The sequence below is a fragment of the Polistes fuscatus genome, unplaced genomic scaffold (genome assembly GCF_010416935.1).
Source record: "Polistes fuscatus isolate 324 unplaced genomic scaffold, CU_Pfus_HIC Scaffold21, whole genome shotgun sequence".
Classification (NCBI taxonomy): Eukaryota; Metazoa; Arthropoda; class Insecta; order Hymenoptera; family Vespidae; genus Polistes; species Polistes fuscatus.
In genome coordinates, this window is record NW_025113098.1 from 1,303,262 (window position 1) to 1,325,478 (window position 22,217).

The following is a 22,217-nucleotide window of genomic DNA, read 5'->3' on the forward strand; positions in this document are numbered from 1 at the left end:
ACAAAAATAATTGTAAAGGAGGTCATTCAAGAAAATAAATAAGAACACTTTTGAATTATTCGGATAGTGCAACAAAATCTATGAATATTAGAAAACAAAATCGCTATTACAATTATTTGTGCAAATACTATGCATATTTTTTAACTAGTTTCTAATTATTTTTTTATATTTTCATAATGGATAAAGCATTTTTTCTATATATATATATATAGAAAATATATATAGTTTTTATTTATTGAAATTTTATTTAAAAACAAAGTTTTACAACGTTTTTGTTAAAATTTTCTACTGTACGAATATTTTTGGCACCTACTGTATCATAATTAGCATTTTTTGACAATCAATTAATTTGATTTTTGTGAATGAACAGTACTATATATATTAAAATAGTATACTACATATAAAAACATAAAAATACTTTACAAAATTATGATGTATTACAAAGAAAATATTTATTTTTAAAAAGTTGAATGAGTTTTTATTTTGTACTATCGAAGATTTTTTAATCGTAAATAAATCGACTATCGATTAAATTTATTTTATGTGTTAGCAAAAGAACAAAATTCTGACCATCTACAGATTTGTCTGTTTAGACATTATACCAATCACGTATTGATATCACAAAGGGCTTTCAAAGAATTCATGTAATTCAGCGCCATCTTAAAAGAGAAATGATCACTGCTAAGATCAAGTTGTTGTTAAAAATTTTACTAAATATGCATATTTTAAAAAGCATAAAGAACGCATAAAGAATGATAATAAATTAACAAAAATAATTTTTGGCATAAAAACATTAGATAACAATTTTTTGTTCTGTACAGTAATACTTTCGAACTGTTTAATAGAATATTGTAGTTGCGTGCATCGGCCATCTTACGAATTTGACTTTAGTGCATGGCTGAAGGAATTTTCATAGTAGCGCCGTTTTACATCTGCGGAGTCCGTTTACACCTTCCTGTTGTGAGTAACGGTTAGGCGAAAAAACATTAACGAACTCTCGCGATACGCTTCATTCCCCCTTAAAAAGCGGAAATCGTGTTCGGTGATTCTGTAAATGTGCAATTTTATCTTTTATTAACATCGGATAGAAAATAAACGCAATCTGAAAAGTGCATACGCAACGACAAAGTGACAGCGAAATCCGCTCGAGTGGCGTGTCTGTAGAAGCGACTCTGTTTAGGCTTGCATGACGTAATTGTATTGATCGCAGAAGAAGAGCCGAAAGTCGCGCATTCGCCATCTTGGACGAATTGTGGAAAAGAAGTATCTGTGTCTCTCAGGCGCGGTACGATTGTTGAGAATTGAGACTATAATCGGTGGCGATCCGTGTATTAAGTAGTTTTAAACGGGACTTAACCCCTTTGTGAACTGGCAACCCATTTGGACGGACCAAGGTAAGCGATTATTTTGTTAATTTAGCTCTATCTTCGTGGACTCTCCTTTTTCTATATAGATGCTTTAAACTCTCTTGAACTTCCCCTCCCCTTTGATAGTTTTTCATTTCCTATTGTTTCTCCGAATATAGCGTGATATCGATAAATTCGAATTTTTAAGTATTTTTATCGAATAAAAGCCCTTCGAGGAATGTACGATTTTTTCCGTTCGATCATAGGATCGTTGTTTTGAGCGGTTCGGTGATTTTGACATCGCGATAAGAAGGGTTGCGCCTCTCGTGCAACTCCTTTTCATAGATCCGCATGTTCGATATGTTATTTTCGGAAAAATCCAATTTTATTTATATTTTTAAGAATTATTTTACTTATGATTCTTCCTATTTATTTAAATCGAAGATATAGTATACCTTGGATAATACTACGGCCTTTCATTCATTACGATAAACGAGTTTAAAGACATTATTTTACTATATTATTTATCCTTTTTTTTATTAGTATTGTTATAATACATAAATTTAATTAAATCTTAAATATTTGCTATTAAGTAAATGCAGCTATTCATTAAAAACATTAAACTTTTGAATCTCAAACTTGGTATAAATTCTTCTTTATATTCTCTTTAAGATTAGTACAATTATAACAACAAGTCTCAAAAATCATAATTTTAATGATAATGGTTATATTATTTTTAATATTTTTAACTTACTATTCGAAAGTTTATTTATTATATTGTATAAAAATGCAATTTTAACTTTTTATTAGCTTTCTTTTATATGGTTTAATAATTAAGGTGAATAATACATTAAATGTATAGTTAGTATTTATTTTGTATGAATATTATTGTATAGTAACTTTTTTATTATTATAATAATATAATTTTGTTAAATAATATACCAATAAAGTAATATAATTTTTCACAGAATCCTTGATTTTTCATATTTATGAACAGAAAGATAATGAATTAATATTACACTGCTTTTTATTTTAGACAAACGGTTCGTTCTTTGGGTCTGATTGGTACTAAATGGTTGCCTGCAGACAGCATGTCTACTCTGTCAGGGATTTTGTCGAAGGGGGAGAAAGGAAAATCGAAGTTTCAATCATTAGATATCAATAATTTGTATCGGGTAAGCAGGGTAAGTTGACAAATACATTATATTATTTATATTATGATATTTGAATGTTATTAGATTGATATTTAAAATTAACGATAATATTTATTTATTATATATTATATATAGGGAGAATCTTTGGAACAACATCAACAAAAAAATACATTACCGCGCAAACATGGCATGCAAACCCTTGGAAGGGTGCCCTCGGCACGGAGACCTCCTGCTAATTTGCCCAGTTTGAAAAGTGAAACTAGTAGCAGCGACCCAGCTGTTAGTCTTGTACCTAGTGGAGGAAGTGGTTGGGCAACTACCAAGGATTCAGGAACTTCAAGCACTAATACTACTGTATCTACAACAGCAACAGATTCCAACACAGTAGGTTTCATAACTATGCACTTTACTTCTATCTCCTCTCGTCTTCCTATATTAAAATATACATATATATATTTTATTTTGACACAATTTTGTATTCTAGTAATATTAAAATTTTTGTTCTTTTTCAAGACAAACTCATCACCAGCACAATGTGTAACAGGGCAGACTGCACCAGCATCTCTTCATCCACTCCTACCAGGCCCACCAAGTGGTACTCCACATTCTTCCGATGCAAACAACAAATCATCATGGAGCGCAATTATGAGCAAATCAGGAGATGGTATGTATTTTCTGTTTTTTTTTTTGTTTTTGTTTTTAACAATATTACAAAATTTGATAGAAAGGAAAATACTCTTCTGCAAATTCAAATATTGAGAAATATCATAAATTGTGCAAAAAATGCTTTGAAAAGAACCTAAATAGAGAAAAATGCATACTTTGCTTTAGTCTTGATCCTCTAATTATAAATTCCTTCCCATGTATCATTAAAAAAAAGCATGCCACCTATTCATGCCACTGTAAATTGAAGAAAATATGTTAATTTCATTTATACTTTAAGCAAAAAACTAAAAAAGAAACAAAGAGAGAAAGAAAGAAAGAGAGAGAGAGAGAAAAATTAAAAATAAACTATATTAATATGCTGTTTGCATAGCAATATTTACCATGCATATCAGTTAGAAATTGGAGAAACAATCATTGTTGTTCTGCGTATATTACATTTGAAAAAATGGTAGTAGCTTTGTACTTTGAATATTATCGAGGAATGTGAATAATGCTTACAAAAATAAAGCACGTTGTATGGTACAGTGTACAGTCATAATTCTCTTCAGCTGCGATGTGTCTGAATTTAAGAGCATCTGTCGTTTGTAGAGAGAAATACAATATATAAAAATCATATATATTGAGATATAAAAATATGAAATAATGATTTAGAAATATATATATCCCATTCTTTCTATATATATGAGAAACCACTTACGTTTTTCATAGCTAAATGAGTTATATAATTACCATGTAAGTATATGTATATGTATATGTTTATATAAATATACTCATATATATACTATGTACTTCCATTACTAAAATTTTAAATAATACAAAATTATCACAAATATATATAATAAAAATATCTAATTAAAATATAATTGAAAGATTATTATTCAATTTATATAAGTATTATCGTTTTAAAGGTGCTTATGAAAAACTACAAGTGGTTTTTTTAAATTTTTTCATTTGTATCGCTGCAACAACAATAAATATATATATATATGTGAGAAATAATATAATTGATTAGAGTAATAAAAGGATTTATAATTATTTGGTTTCTATGTATCGTATCAATGGATGTTGAAATAATACCACTTGTTAAATTAAATAAGTAATACTATAGTGTTACGTTCATATAAAAATCCAGAATTGGATCTTCAGAGATATTTGTGGGAATAATGATTTAATTATATAGGATATTAATCTTATGGCTTATTTGTCATTTTGTATAAAATATTCAATATCCACTTCTGGGTTATAAATTTGAGATAATAATCTCAGTAAAACTGCCTGAATAGTACAATTAATTTATATGTATGCCCATTGTGGCAGCAGTGGTTGGATACGCGGGGCTCGTGGGGGGCGGAAGAGGGGGAAGAAGTGCCCCTGGACTGAGTTTCCTTGCCCACCAGTCCCCGCAGTTCCAACACGAGTTTCCCAGTCTCAGCGGACAGCCCTCTGTCTCCGCCTCCAATCAGAGCCAGACTCAAGAGTCCTCGGCAACATCCAATGCGATCTCAGTCGCTGTCCAACACCACTCATTGCTACAGCAACAGCCATATTCCCACAACCACTCAGGTGGGATGCTGCTTGCTTGTCGCTGTTAGAATTCAAATTTGATTCCTTGCAGTAGTGCTTCTAGTGCTTCTTCCCCAAAAGCTTTTTATTCTTTGCTATTATAAAAATCATGTTACAATTAAGAGGTTTAAATTATTTAATTTCATATAACATTTTATTGGACAATAACTAAATTTACTATAAGTGAAAGAAAATGGAAGATTTATATTTAAAAAAAAATACCATGAAAATATCTATTTTGTATATAATTAGAAAATAGTAAATTTTGTTATAGTCCTTCTTACGGCACATATAAGGCCAAAATACATGTGAGAATTGAAACATAGAATATTTTGATTATTTATGTGGTATATATATTATTTTGTTATAATTAAGATATAAAATGTTGATCCTAAACGTTAAATTTTTTAATTTTAGCATTTCTGTTATATACATTTTATTTTAGTAAATGTGATATATGATGAAAGATAATATGAATATTAAGAGCATAAGACAAATTTATTATCAGTAATATAATTTTATAAATCCAATATGGTTCTCTCTGGAGTTATAATATTTATTATATACATATTATTTTGTAAAATTTGTTTAATACAACGTATTTAAGTTGCTTTGCTATACATTATAATTTTTTAAATCCTTATTGAAAGTTTACATTTGTAATGTATTTGTCTAAACTGGTTAATTGCATAATGTTCCAGAGTGTAAATGTTTAAGTATATATATCAGGAATGTGTATTTAAATAGTTTTGTTCTAGTAGTGACATAATCTTCGTTGAAAATTAATTTAATAATGAAAATAAGTAAATATTTTATTTAAGTATTGAATATTTACATAACTATCAAAATAAGATTAATTTTAAAACAAATGTGTAATAAGACACATACGCGTACATACATGTCATTGATTAATAATATATGCTATATGTGCCAGCATTACTAAATCAAGGATATGTTCTTTAGTATTAAACTTACAAGTTTGTATATAGTATAATTTTCAATGAAGATATATCTCAGTATGTTATTAAATTAAAATAGTTTAGATATACCAAATGTGCACGTGTTTTTTCATATGAACATTTTGGTTAAACTTATATTATTAAAGTACCTTTTTACAAAAATGTAATGTGTAGAGAATGTTTCAGACAAAAATACACAAGTATAGGATATTAAAAAATGCATCGTGCATCATACTTTCAAATATTATTATGAACTTACAAGGGCTCCATACGACCTTGCCAAAACATTTTTTTTACAACTCTTACACAGTTATAGAGGTTTATTAGGACCATGCACTGTGCAAGCAATAAGATTCAACCGTTTCCAGGCAAACGAAGGGAGAAGTTTCATATGCATTATTATATACTAGTAATAAACGACTATGGTTGAAAAGTTTTGAGCTTGTATTAAGCTCACCGTCATGTGCTATGCTTAAGTTATTAGGTTTTCCTGCTTGCACAGTGTATGATCATAATGGACATTTACAACTGTGTAGTTTAAAAAGAAATCGGTGTTTTAAAGATCTGATAGAACCCTTGTAAGAGTTTAATTTATAATAAATATTAACTTAGCAATAATATGTATATACTGTCATCTGAAACATTTATCTATAACAGTGGTGTCAAACATGTAATCTATGAAACCTTAATTGCAAGATGCAGTTCGTAACTTGATACTTAGAGCATCGATGTGACATAAACACCTATTTTTTATTTGCCTGATTAATTTTATTGCTGAGATTTTTTATTTTTATCTGTGCTCTACAGATTCTCTTGAAACAAATTTGGTGGCCTATGATCACATATGAATTTGACACCACTGATGATCTATAAATTTGTTATGTTTTCATTAATAATAATAAGACACATTGTATCAAATCTTGAAAAATGAATTTCACTTTTTTAGTTATTTATGTTAGAGTTCTTTTAGAAATGTATATTAATTTATACGAACAGCTGGTGCTTTTAATAGTTTTGCACAAGTATTTCATGCATTGTTTATTATTTATGCAGGGACCATTCATATGCCACTGCACTACACTATAATGGCTGACAGATATTTATCGCATGAGTGTTACAGATTTGACTATTAAGAGTCTCAGCTGTAAATTTGACCTCACAAGTACTTTACATTATATATTTTAAATATTCTTAGGAGGTCCACCAACCAATCAACAGCAACAAACGAATCGAGAATTAAATGCACAGTATGGTCCTGGACCAAGTCTACGTCCTCAAAGTAAATAATATAACAATAAATATAGTAATATTTTATTATATATATTAATATATATTTTGATTAAATATATACAATATTTTATCCCATATAAAAATCATTTATATTATTAGTTTAGTTATATTATACTATTTATGATTAATGAACTGTATAAATTTATAGCAGAAGGAAGCTGGATTCAAGGAGGCAGTCGCACGACCAGCGGAACAACACCACCAGCAGGTGCTCCCGGAAATGGGAATACTCCGGCGGTCCAGGGCCCCCCAATAATCAGTGGTTCTACAGGACATACGGAAGCACTCCCTGGCGGCCGACAGAACTTGGGCCAGTCGCCCAACATGGCTATGGCCCAGGCAGGCCAGAGTACTTCCCCGAACAGTCAAGGTCCACTTCCTTCTGGCTCGCATCAGGTTTGTCTGAATATGCACTATTATCGAGGATTTATTTATATGTTTTTGTTACTTTCTACTTAGCAACTTAACTTACTTACTAATACAAACATTAATTCATCTGCCTTTATAATATTCTATAAATGGAAAAATACTAATTTTGTATGTTTTACATTTTCAGGTTTATAGAGGAAATTTCCCAAGTGGATTTCCATCTCAATTTGCACCAAATGTAGGACCAGCAGTAGCAGCAGCAGCAGCAGTAGCAGCTGCTGCAGCTGCAGCTCCGCGGCCACGATTCAACTATCCTCCAGATCGCTTTCCTATTCCTCAACGAGCACAAGAACGTGATCGAGCTCCAGAAGAAGAGATCATAACGCGTCCTATTATAAAAGAAGAAGATTTAACAAGAATGGACGATATCTCGCGTGACGCAGGCTGGGCAGCGCACGATGATATTGATTATAACCAGAAATTGGCTTTTAGCGATGACGAAACTGAACCTGAATTACCGAAAAAGGAAGAAAAAAAAGATGTGAAGTCAGAAGAAAAATTAGATGAAAATCATTCGGAAAATAAAGATAAGTTAAGGGATAATCGTGATAATCGAGAAATTGTAAAAGATAATAGAGATCAACTAACGCATCGTCCATGGAATCAAAACAATCTATCTCGAGATTTACGTGGTCCTAATGGTCCAAATTGTTTCTCTACTCAACCATCGCTGCAATCGGTGCATTCCTTGAGAGGTTGGAAATTATATTTTTTATTATTATTATTGCATGTATTTTACTTATCTTCTAACATCAATATTAATTATATATATTTTTTTTAATTATTTAAGTAGATGCAGAAGATGACGAAGCGTGGTGTGAAAGACGCAGAGTGAAAGTTGAAGTTGCATTTGTCGTTAAACGTGCTCGTCAACGTAAAGAAGAAGAAGAAAAAAGATTTCAAGAATCTACTAAACAAGCAGCAGCTAAAAAGTTACAAGATTTGGAAAAGAAACTACAAGAAAAACAATCACGCCAAAAAGAAGATGAACGTGGACCACTACCTGAACCGAAAGGTCTCATTAGTGTTCCATCTGTACCTATTCCTGTACCCGAATGGGAGCGCGAGAAAGAAATCAGAGAACGTGAAAATCGAGAACGTGAACGGGAACGAGAACGATCTCGCACTTCTTCTGAAGGAAAAGATGATAAATCTATTCGCGAATCTCGTGATTCTAGGGACAATTTAAGAGAATCAAGAGACACTCGCGATCAATTGATGAATGATCGCCAGATTGAACGACAAAATGATCGCCAGATTGAACGACAAAATGATCGCCAGAGTGAACGGCAAAATGATCGTCAGATCGAACGGCCAAATGATCGCCAGATCGAACGGCCAAATGATCGCCAGATCGAACGGTCAAATGATCGCCAGATCGAACGGCCAAATGATCGCCAGATCGAACGGCCAAATGATCGCCAGATCGAACGGCCAAATGATCGCCAGATCGAGCGGCCAAATGATCGCCAGATCGAACGGCCAAATGATCGACAGATCGAACGGCCAAATGATCGACAGATTGAACGGCCAAATGATCGACAAATTGATCGTCAAATTGATCGTCAAATCGATCGTCAGAATGATCGACAAATTGATCGTCAAATTGATCGTCAAAATGAACGACAAAATGATCGTCAAAACGATCGACAGAATGAACGCCAAAATGATCGACCAAATGATCGACAGAATTTCTTGAGACAACCAGATATATCTACGCGCAGCGAACGCGAAAGAGAACGTGATCGTGATCAACGCGATATTAGAGATCGTGAATATCCTGGATTTTTGCGACACTTTCAAACTAACATACCGCCCAGATTTCAAAAACAACAAGCAGAAAGAAGCGGTTCTGGATTTAATCGCATTTCACCAAGTGCAGAAAGATCGTCTTCTCAATCTGTTTCGTTTGCTCAACAATATGACTCCGGAAGATGGGGCCATAACCATAATAATCTAAGTAAGTCTTTAAAGTTGCTTTTTTATATTCTTATTATTATGAAATGAATGTAACTCGTACGTAATTAAATATTATAATCAATAAAAATTTGTATTAGTAGATGGCAATGCAAAGCAATCACATGCAGTGCCACCACCCCGGCGAAGTAGAATCGATTCGGATGTATCTTTACCATTGGAAGAGGATCGTTCTTCATCGCGCGATCATCGTGGACAACTATCTAGAGAGGATCGTTACCGTCATCCTACACATCGAAAATCAGGTGGCTATTATGATGAATATACTCGTACCTACAAAGATTATGATTGGGAAGATAGACATTCTCGCGAACCTTGGGAACGTGAAAGACATTTCGATGATAAGGAACGGGAAGCAAACTTGGATTCAAGAGATGGTAGAGAAAGTAGAGAAAATCGACCGATTAGACAAAATCGAGACAGCCTCGAATCTCGTGATCGGGACAATAAAGAAAAGAAGGACTATGACAACTATTTGAAGGTAATGTTCTTTTAATTATTACCATTAACGTTATATTTTTCATATTTCAGCATATAAAATTATTCACACACACACACACAGATATAATATATTTGTAACTTTGTTGATTTTTGTTTTGAAATTTTAAATTAATTGAATTAACGAGATCATTTTAATCAATTATGAAGCATTTATCGAATTATGCAGGTGGTAAATCATATTAAAAATTCAGCGAGAAAACACGAATAACAGTTTTCCTTGCATGTTACTGTTTTGCTTCTCACGCTTTTAGGTAAATACTTATCTGGATGTGATCTTCAAGAACTGAAACAGTGCTGTCTACTGTATCTTAATTACAAAGAAGAGATCAAACCAATATTTGAATGAAAAAGAACAGCTACCAAAGAATTTCGTAACAGACAAAAGTTAGTGCATTTTCTGTTCATATATCTTCTTTTGATAGCGGTTTGTAGCAGAATTGATAATTTGATGATTAATTAGAAATTACATAAGTCTGTTATGTACACTTGTGCTGCTGTTTCTTATATAAAAGTACATTGAAGTCATCAGGATGTACTTTGCAAGGAAAAGAATGCTTTGTGATTTCTCGCTTTTACTTGCTATTATTATCAATGAATTTTATTACTCATGTTATCAACGAATAATATCAGTCCTTGCTATTTTATGAATGCTCCATAAAACGGTTTATCACTTATAACTATATGTGTGTGCGTGTGTGTTACCGTATATAATAAAAATATGTTAAATTACGAAGTACGTTAAAACTCGAAGTTACTAATTCTCTTGTAGATATTTTGCTTTTTGACTAGTCAATTTATGATATAATGGATTTAGGATCTTTACGGTAATATATATGTATAAATTGGTATTATATTTTAATTGTAATATGCTCCACATTACATGTCTAATTATATGCAAGTAGTTATTTTATTTAAATACATATATTAAAAATAAACATCGTTTCCTTAGGATACTTGCGATGAACGCGAGCGTTGCGATGATAGAGAACGTTCCGACGGTTCCGAATGGCGTGACGACCGTACTCAAGAAAGACAAACTGAAAAACGACGTGAAATACCACGTGAAGAACGCGTCGAACGTAATGAGCGGCCACAAAGACCAGATTCGCGTGACAGTCGTACGTCAAGAGAATCGAAAACATCATCGCGCGATGATGAGCCTCATAAGTTGCGCGACTGTGGTTCATGGGTGAATGAAATCGCCGATTACGAAGAAAAGAAGCGAGATCTTTATCACGAGAACAATAGAGAAAGAGAGAGAGACAGGAGACAGCCACCCGGTCCTGTAACTAAAGATAAATTAGAAGCAGATGATTTAAAGAGCGAGAAACGTAACTTGACTCAATTGAAGAGAAATAGTACTGAACAAGAGAAGAAGGAAATGGCGAAAGAAACTGTAATGGAAACAAAAAAAGAAACTGACATCCGTAACAGAAAATCTGAACGTATAAATGAAATAAGCAGTAGACCTTTAGAGAGAGGAGATAGTTCTCCAAAGGCTTGGGCTGATGCTGTATCACCGACGTTTGAAAAGGAAGAGGAAAAAATATTGGAACCTTTTAAAGACATAAATGAAATAGAAAATGTGAAACAGAATTTAGAAAAATTGACTTTAGAGAAAAGAGAGGATGTGCATATTGAAGATACAAATAAGGAACATATAAAAGAGGAAAAACGTGAAAAGAACACACGAAATAGAACAAGCAGCGGCAGTTCCAGTTCGCGTGCTCGAGAGTGTCGAGGAGGACGCCAATGGGGAGGATCCATTTATACACGTTGGAGTGGTCAAGAATCTAGAGGAAGGAGAGGTGGTTCCAAGTCATCGGGTAGACCAGCATCCGCTAGAAGTGGTTCTTATGGTCATACTGATTCTGAAAATAGCGCAGACGAAATCTCCGGCTCAACTGAATCAGGAAAAGAAGAGAGGAGATCTGCAAAATCTCCAAAATTATCTCAGAAGATTGATAAGGAAGAGCGTAATAGAGAAGTGTCTAGGCGAGAAGACAAACGAACTGGAGAATATTCCCAAGCACGAAATGATAAACGTTCATACGATGGGAAACCAAGTCGTGAAGGATTCGCGCCATCCGGCGAACCATCCAGACGAGGTCGTGGTGGATTTAGGATAAGATCTTCTGGTAATAATAGTAATCGTATGGAAGGATATGGGCCACCATCTAGTAAGAGCCCTTTTTCATCGGAACGTAATACTGAAGAAAAACAGAATACTGCTAAACAATGTTCAACGACAATTGCATCGGATAAGGAGACAAATAATCCTACAAGTGCAGCAATAGAGTCTAGTGATGATAAAATGATAGCAAAACAACAGGCTCTTACAGCTGGCATAACTGGTAGACGTACAAAGTCGCCAAATCCCCAGAGTCAACAATCTAATAAACAGGATAGTCATCAAACATCTGGCAATATTGTATCGCAGAAACCACATAAGAAAGAGGAATCTCTTTCCAAGAGAACTCGCAGTGGAAGTAGAAAGGTAAATATTTATTTGTATATTATTAATAATTTGATTATTAATTGTTAATTGATTATTAATTGAACAATTCATTCATTCATTTTTTACAGGGTAAAGATACTCGGGAATCACGTTTTCGTGGTAGCAGCAATAATGTATCGAAACAAACCTCTTCTGATGTAGGTAATGAAGAATGGGAAACAACCTCTGAAAATAGTGAAGAACACATGGATGATCACAAAGAATCTCGCAATAGTCGCAACAAACATTTCAACGGACGCGGGAATCAAAATTCAAATCAAAATGCTATGAGCAGTAATATACATTCTCGTAGGAACGATCAAGGTGGGAATAATCGAGATCAGCGTGAAAAGAATAGCAAGTCTTCCAGTGCGTCATCAAGAGCACCAGGAGCGGAGAAACGGAATGTTCCAAATTCTTCATTCTGTAATCAAAGAAATCAGTCGTCTATAAATCAATCCCAAAATGGTAGATCAAGAAGCCAAGGTTCTTCGCATGGTGGATCGATGTCCAATAAGTCATCTAGTAACAAGGAAAATACTGTAAATCGTATTGATGAAATCAAGTTAAATGAACCAAATTTGGTTAATCAAGCTTTTAATGAAATGAATAAAAAAGGACAATCGAAAGAAAAGAAAATAGTTGATTCTGCTTCAGATTCAAATAATTTTACAGAGGACGGATCGACTATTGCGGAAGATAAGTTGGATTCTGATGGCTTCCAAGAGGTTCGTTCAAAGAAAAATGTGAAGGAACCTAGACACCCCCAGAAAGATGAAATCAAACCAGTAGTGAAGAAAGAAAAGGAACGAGAACGCGATCGATCAAAATCTAAATCGAATAATGGATCTCAACAAATTCCTCAACAAACTCAAAATATACCATCATTATTGAGTCAATCTATTCAGCAACCAGTGAATATGCAACCAAAGCAATATGATAAAAATGCGAAAGGTTTGAAGCTTCCACCAAGATTGCAAAAACTTCAACGTATGACGAAACATCAACAACAGACATTTGTTGATCCAAATGACTTAAATAAAATGAATAATTCTGGTAACAATAATATGAAAGATTCGTCTGGTGGTCCAGCACCTCCACCTTCCGTGAATGCTTGGGATAAACCTTTCATTAGTCAACTGCGTTCAAATTCTCCTTCCGCCGTCCCAGCTGACGTCCAATTGATGTCCGGTTTAACTTCGCAAAATGATCAAGTTCATGAAAATAACGAACAAGCTAACTCTGGTAATAGCAGTCAACGAAATTCTCCAAGTGGTGAGAAGGCTGGGAAAAATACAAAAGATACTCTCGCAGAGAAGAATGTTTCCGATGTTTCTTCGCCACCGGTTCAAACATTAATTTTTGAGAATACAAATTACACAAAAACTACTAAAACAGCGCCCGCTGATTTAGCCATGAAATCGAAATTTTCAAATCACGTTCAGAAACAGCAACGTCTAGACAAGCGTGCAGAAATGGAAGAAGAAGGCAATCAGATGCACCAACATTCTCAACAATCATTATCGGTTGCTTTCTCCAACAAACCGGGTGATCTTATGAAGAATAAGAATCAGGAGCCTATCCAAATGCCTTTGTCATTTAATAAAAATGAAGACAATGCTGATATGAAGCTCGATTTTACATTCGACTCTGATCTATCTCAACTAACAGAAGATAAGAGCAAAACTTTGGGAATGACTCGTTCTATGCACATGAGCTCTGGACAAAATACAATATCACCCTCAACAGCTGAACTTAATTTGAAGATAGCTTCTGTAAAAAAGGTTTGGGAAACTGCTCCTATGCCGACTGTAGTTGAACATGAAGATGGTGGTAATGTCGTCAGTACCGCTAACAGTTTTCCTCAAGCTTTTGAGAACAGCGACGTCGATGATAGTTACAGCCCACACCAGCAGTACAACCAGAACAATATGAAAAACGAAATCACAACATCTACGAACGTGTGCAAGGTGAGTCATTATATTTCTATATAATTCGCTAATTATATAGAAATTCTATGAATTCTAAACACCCACATATTTACTACATTTATTGTTGTGCATGTTATAAAACTATTGCATCACTTGAAATTGACTTAGCGGTTCTCCGCTATCCTAGATTATACCTCTTTTAGTTAGTTTTGTTTTATTTTTCCGCATTACTGAATTCGTACGAATTTCAAAAATATTTTCATCCGAATGGTCCAGGAAATAATTAAATTTTATATATATTAAAATATATATATCAATGTGTACTCCATGTAATAATTGCATTTTGCTTATGACAATGAGAATATTGGATTATCGGTTGAAAGTATATTGTTTAAAAAAATAAGAAATATATATGCTCTTAATAAACTTGTTGTTAAAATGTCTTGTGAAACTACCAATGTGCGAATGTTTGGTCAATGTGTGACAATTTTCTATAAGCTCATTATTGGAACATTCGTGTATTAGACATGAAGTCTAAATATCGACAATTCTAAATCTATGGTTGAAAATTTGTTATGGTGAAAAGGTAAAGGTAAGTAGATAGCGCGCTTGATCCAATGTATCATTTACAAGAGCTTTATTAAGCAAGACCGAACCTTCGTTTGCATTCTTCAAAAGTGTAAGCTCAGCTTACAAAAGGAAGCAGTGTTTTTTTCAGAAAATTGTCATCGAGTAGTAAGTAAATCATGCAGTCCTTATGCATATAGTTATGAATGAGCTTATTTACTTTTATCAGAGTTTATCAGAAATCGCGGTATTAAAAAAATTAATTTATCAAAAGATTACTTCTTAAATATGATTATTTTCTTGAGAAAATAAGAAATTTCATTATATTGGCAGTTGACAGTGATGTATATAGCAAATTAAATAACAGAAATATCATGTCCCCTGTGGGAAGATGCTGACTCTTTGCCTGATGCGCAGCTGGTTCCCCCGCAGGTGAAGCCGCAGCAACAATCCGCGGGAAGCAATGGAACCCAACCTGGCTCCACTGTACCCGGCCCGAGTCCTATTGGAGCTGGACAGAGTCCCATGGGTCATCCACCTGCTAGCCTTCAAGGACCTTTAAGCCCTCCACCATTCAATTCAACTGGTCAACCTTCTCATATAAACTATCAGGTATGTTATAAAATTTATAGCAATATCATCACATTTTTAATAAAGTCTAAAATTGCTCTTTGTGTTGGAGTTCTCTTTTCTTTCTTTTTATAATTAAAAAGTTATTGAATCTTAATTAACTTAATAAATATATCAATATAATGCACTAATTTGGTAATTTATCTTTTTCAGGAATTTCCTCAATATCCTGGATCTCAAGCTGCACAATACGGTAGCATGTCTGCTATACCTTCACCACCAGCAATGTTATTCAATACAGGTTCTGGTCAATTACCAGCACAAGCAGGTGGTTTATATGGTGCTTTCCAGTTGGATCAAAGTCGTTCCCCTTTCACGCAATATCCGCCCTATGGACCATCTCTACAAAGTTCATTCAATCAGCAAAATGTATACTTGCCACAACCACCACCACCGCCTCCACATGCTCCAAGTGCGCCAACTCCTGACATGTATCCCAATAATTTATCTCAATATCGTATTGTAAGTATAATGTTATAATCAAGAGATAACATGATATAAGTAGTTACTTTAAATAATAATCTATTTCATACTCAATAGACTGCTGCAACTGCACCTCCATTTGGACAAAATCAGCAGCTGAGTAATAATCCAAATACAGTTCTTATTAGTTCATCATCGAATTCTTTGATGTCGGCCAGTGTTAAACCATCCTCTCAACCAATTGGTGCAATTGGTACTAAAGCAGCGCCTCATTTCCAAGCACCATCTGCACCGCAGCCAAATCAAGTACGTTGATTTTGACAACTGTTTGTATTAACTTACTCTGAATGTAAACAATTTTAATTTTTATTATATCTTACAGTTACCTTACATACCTTATGATCCAAACCAAGTCCTCAGTGTAAGTGGTAGTTACATGGGTAACTCTCAATTGGTGCAAAGGCCGGGTCCTAATGTACAGGCATCAGCAAATAGCTACTATAGTGCCACTTCAGCTGGTAAATATAGTTTTCTTTTATTTTTTATTTTTTATTTTTTATTTTTTATCAACTAAATTTGCTTTATTACTTTATTTATTTTAGTTCAATATTTAACTTTGCTTGCTTCTTGCGTCATAATAGATGTATTTCCGGGCTCGCAAACTGGCTTTTATCAGCCAGGTGGTGCCACACAACAAACTGGCACTCACTATGGCCTTCAAGGATTTGGTCAACACAGTCAAAGTCTGGCAACTGGAAGTGCAACGCCTGTTGGTCTCCAAAATTTCAGTCCTGGATTTTTATCTAATTCAGGATTACAAATAGCTGCTGCTGCTGCAGCACAGCAATTTCGGAATCCAACCGGAGGTTTGCCTGCTCCAGCTAATGCTACTTCTACATTCCTAAGTAAACATCAACCGCAGGAGCAACCTAGACAATTAAAAAGTCCGTCAGGAAATCAAGATGTTTTAGCATCTGTTTTCAACGCAAGTAAGTTATCGTAGCAGTTTTTTTGATATTTAAAAAAATAAAAGCTTATAAAATACTAATGAATTGATTTTTATACACTATTTTTAGCGCCTCAAATACCATCTCCTAAGTCGAGAAATTGTAAGCAACAGACATCATCACAGCAGCCGCAACCAAGTCCTACACAACATCATAAATATCAACAATATCAGGGCGTTAATCAATCTGCTCTGGTAAGCAGCTACAGCAACTATGTATGTACCATTCCTTTATATAATACATATATACAAGAAATCCACATAAAATAACAACAAGTTATTATCTAGGAATTTTGGTAGAAAGTATTTGTAAATGAATGATTTTCTCAAATATCTTCATTCTAATTATTTTATTACTTTCTAGATAACTATTTGTTGATATTTTATGTGTATCAAAGTATTTGAGTATGGGTCTTTATGCGTAAAAATCAAGTCATTTTTAATCAATTACTTTGTTTGATGTATAATAAGTCGAAACAAATAAGAAACATAATATTCTATTTTAATAAATTGAATTCTATTTGTGCCTTCCAGTATATAGTAGAGTTATTATAATTTCTGTTTATGGTTTCTATTATAACTTGTAAACTTGCAGGTATTACAACAAAATGTACGAGGAATGGGTATGCCACCGCGAGCTGGTATACAACCATCTCAACAACGCTATCCACCGCCTATACAGAGGCCTGTTGTACCTTTTGCTCAAGGCCCTACCTTAAATAATTCGACGCAACAACCTAATTCCATGCCGTCGCAACAACAAGCACAGATTAATAGACACAGACCAAATTTACATCAGCAACAACAACGAAATATTAAGATGCAACAACAGCAATACTATTCTTCGCAAGGTTCGTTTATTCCGCTGATTTGTAAGTAAAAATAAAGGTTTTTAAAAATTTATATATAATTATTATATAATTTTATAATTTTTAATTTTTTATATAATTAGAAATATTAATTTGTATTTTCCTTAGGAAATGTTAAGATCGATTCAAATGATAAGACTGATTCGCACAATGATAAGATCAACGATGGGAATTCTGGAAATCAATCAGGAGGTAACAAATCCAATGTGAATCAGCAAGATAGTGATACCAAGGAAGAAGTGAGTCAGCAAAATGAGTGAATGTGAAACCTGCAGAAACGATCCATACACGACTAAGTGTTGAATCAAGCTTTATTAAAACGAATAACAGTAAAAAAAAACGCAATGTAGTATTTCCCCGATCGAAGGAGCCAATCCATATTATGAAGTTTACCTTATGTTTGGCATATTGAAACAAACTGCTTGCAAGATTCATGCAGATAATGAGAAGAAAGATTTTAATCAACGGCATATTAGAGATAAACGATTTGGTGGAATTACTCTTTATTCAAACGTGCGGTTTTAATTTGATGAATATTTTTGCCGCGAAACGTCCTCGTCTCCATGATTAAGAAACATACGCTTGCTAAGCATTCCCATTTTATCAATCTGAGATTCACGAACTTCATTTATATCTCTAACGATGAATGTCGGACACGTATTAAACAAAAAAAAAAAAACAAAAAAAAATACTAATTATTTAGCGGATTTTGCACGGGATAATCGAAAATACAAAAATATCTACGATCGTTTAATGCACTCGAATGAACTTCGGACGTGAATCGGTGTTCGTTTGTGTACTTAATAGTAGTCGACGGTAGATGACACATCATATAGGTAGCGTCTTTAAAAAAGAAAAAACAAAAAGGGTGGGAAAATAAAGTGGGGCTGAGTTTAATGTATTTCTTTATTGTCTCTATTGCCGATTTACAATGCAGTGCGCAAAGAACAGATGTAAGACGAAAAGTATTGTACGATCGTTGTTTATTCATATAGTGTTATAATAGAAGAAGAACAATGCTGATAAGGAAAAAAGGAAAGAGAATAAATAGGGAAGTGCGAGTGAGAGAGGCAGAAAGAAATTAAGAAAGAAAGAAAAAAGCATGGGAGGGTAGACAAAACTATTTTCCGCGTATATCGGAATAAGAGAAAAACAAATGAAGCTACTTCGTGCACTTTGATCGTATGGATTTGAAATAATATCGTGATCCCGTTACAGTGACAAATGCCGTAAAACCGTGTATATTGGACTTTATGGATATATCGCAAGGTTATGAGCAAATCTGCGCAAAAAAAATAGTAAAAAGCAATTGTTTATATATACCGCACAGATCGCGTCATGACCTCGCCTTGCTCTGAAAGAGAGTGTTCTAACGCGTTAGGTATGTAATGTACGGTATCTTTTTGTGAAGTGCGGGAAGCACGATAATATTATCGATATTTCTCGGCTTGGAAGTGTTCTGCCGAAACAAGTGGAAAACACGCTATATCGCAGCATACAAGTCGTGAAAAAAGAATTGTATATTCTCTGCTTTTGTTGCAATTTAAGCATTATTATAAAAATGAAGCAAATAAAATAAACAGTAGTGTTTACAGGACTTTGTCGTTTTGCCAGTTTATTAATGCGAAGGTAGCATAGCTCTCGCTCTGATGTCGCGTGTCTCGGTGAGCAGAAAAAAAAAGAAAAGGAAAAAAAATCGATCGTTACCAATGAGGTAAAATCGACGATCAAAAACACAACATACTGCCAGTCGTATCGACGACCATTATATCCTTAAACTTTGGGGATTTTTCATGTTCTATTCGTAAGGATATTAAAGAATGCAAAGTGAAGTGTATAATCGAGGAAACCGATGAACTGCTAATGCACGAAAGGAGTCGTCGCAACAATTACATCTTAATGCGTCTATGCAATGCTGATCCAAGAGATCAGTTGTTATGTCATATGATTACTTTTCATCTTAAAAACACATCTTACTCTTACAAATTTATGCAATTCTCAAATTAACAACAAAAATATGATAAAATACAAACACAATGCAAGAACGAATGGCACGCTGCTAGGAAAGAAATGAGGATAACAGTGCCTTTGATGCACTGCCGCACAAAATAATCCTTGCTAACGTGTCTCACCAAATGATTCGAATTATATCATGCAAGCGAGATATTTTAGAATCTTCGGCATTAAACACGAATGATAAAGGCTCCATTCTCATACCGTACGCGTTGATATTATAATTTTACTCGTATTACAAACATTACCGATAAACTACTAATTACATTATCACTTATAACTTTGTCATATTTTTATTATCTTGATCTTCGATATTTTTCTTAACCATTGACACATTCAATCTTATATTCTTTATTTCCGTCTGTTTGATCTACCACTTTTGGTTCCTACTATCTTCATCTCCATCTCCATGAATATCATTATCATCGATATCATCATGGTCACCATCATCGCTGTCACCATTATGTCACCATTATTTCATCGTCATTATCATTATTATGTAATCATGGTAATCGTACGTGTATGCTGAGTAAACGATAAAAATGAGATATAAAATGAAAAGTAAGATAAATAAAAACTGTTAAATCGATTGATTATGACTTAGGATATTTGAACAAAAATTCTTTGAGAGAAAGTCTAAAGTCTATTTAATCTTACCTATTATTGCTTACATGGCAATTACTTTTCTTTTATTTTTATTTTTTTATTTTATTTTTCTTTCTCTTTCTTCCTTATTAATTTTGTCCTGGGCATATCATGGGTCTTTTGAAAGATCTGTTATACATATATATATAAATTATATAAAAGCGAAATAATTTTATGTTACGATAAATGCACTTAGCGACAACTGAAGTTAAAAAGAAAAAAAGAAATTATTAGACATACTGCGTCATCCTATCGATAAAATTTACGTTAAACGCGTGTAAAAATAAAATTAAAATGTATACACAAGATAATCTGTTATAAGTTTGTCAACATTCTTATTTGATTTATTGACATTTTACTACCAAATGACTTCTCATTTTGAAAGACTGAAACTTTTATACGTTTAACTATCCTCCTCCCTTCCAACAGTTATTCAAAAGCACTACTACTTTCTTCGTATTAATGTTGCCTGCTAAAACGATTAAAACACCGTTAATGACTGTTGCCTTGTAACATTTGCGTAAGCTTTATACGTGAGAGAACGAGATGGACCCTTGAAAAAACCCCAGGGCGCCTATAACTTTATATATCTACCCGTAGTTATTAATATGACATCATTAACTTATACGTTTACGTGTTAAATTATGTGAATAAACTAATGAATGGTAAAGGGTTTGTATTATTAATATATATATATATATTCTATATATATAAATATATATTAGTATTATATATATAATAATAAATAGAAATCCCCCAGCAAATTGTAGGAGAGGAATGGATTAAAAATAAAAATGTATAAAACGCAATTCTCGTGTGAATACATTCGCAAAAGTTAATGAAAATAATTATTAATCACAATATTAAAAAAAAAAAGAAGAAAACAAATAGGAACGAGGATGCACCGTATTCGTTTTTTAAAAGAATTTTTATTTTATTGCATTGTTGTTTTGCCCCAAAAGATTGTCATTTTATCATTTACGTTTTTTATCAACTGACCATGAAATTATTTACAATTAGTATATGTACTACGTACGGTACGCCAAGTTAACTAATAAAATAATATGTATCCTTGTGTTGTTTTTGAATTTCATAATTAATAAAATGAAAACGCGTCTTTTAATAATTATTAACTAAGTGAAAAAAAAGCATTTTTAATACGAGGGTTATAATAATTAATTTATTTTGTTGTTTATTGGAGATAAAATAATTTTTCGTGTATATCAAATATATAATACTATAGAATCTTAATCTGTACAGGAAAAATTACAATCACGTGGAAAGAAGTCTCTCTGATAAAGTCATGATAAAGTACGTAATTATCGCACTGCAATTGAGCACGATCATATTATTTAAATAAAAATGCTCATGTTTTAAATAATTATATGTAAAATCAAAATTTGTATGAATCTCAAGCTACTGCTCAAAATTATTTTGATCATATTATACTCCCTATAGATCTAGTAAAAAGTCATAAAAGTGTTAATTAGGGCAAAATTTGTAATGATGTTTCAGATCAACGTTGTAAAATTGAAATATTATCTGTTTAATGATAAAATGAATTTAAAAATCTGTTATATATATTGCTACATCGAGTATCCTTAAAATGTGGTAATAAACATACATTTGATATAAATTTTTTACAATATGCATGTAAACATTTAGTAGTATCACAAAGATATACAATTGAAAAAAATTGATAAATATCAGACGGCAAATTAATCATTTAATTAGAATACGTAAACTTTAAC

General features: G+C 33.0%; 1 protein-coding gene across 9 annotated transcripts; it reads left to right on the forward strand.

Annotated features, from left to right (window-relative positions):
* The first annotated feature begins 892 nt into the window (after nt 1-892).
* Nucleotides 893-21,275, forward strand: LOC122517823 (protein PRRC2C). Of its 9 annotated transcripts, none has more exons than XM_043636403.1 (20): nt 893-1,394; nt 2,383-2,530; nt 2,636-2,884; nt 3,014-3,164; nt 4,484-4,729; nt 6,884-6,967; nt 7,127-7,374; nt 7,535-8,102; nt 8,201-9,367; nt 9,465-9,865; nt 10,835-12,382; nt 12,472-14,352; nt 15,298-15,492; nt 15,664-15,972; nt 16,051-16,239; nt 16,316-16,451; nt 16,575-16,922; nt 17,010-17,155; nt 17,535-17,790; nt 17,917-21,275. In XM_043636403.1, exons 2-20 carry the CDS (start codon nt 2,438-2,440, stop codon nt 18,066-18,068), a joined length of 8,367 nt encoding a protein of 2,788 aa, XP_043492338.1. In that variant the 5' UTR covers nt 893-1,394; nt 2,383-2,437; the 3' UTR covers nt 18,069-21,275. The 9 variants fall into 9 exon arrangements, with proteins under 9 accessions (XP_043492338.1, XP_043492343.1, XP_043492342.1 ...); XM_043636408.1 differs by having other exon boundaries at nt 17,010-17,134; XM_043636407.1 differs by having other exon boundaries at nt 9,468-9,865.
* The last annotated feature ends 942 nt before the right edge of the window (nt 21,276-22,217 follow it).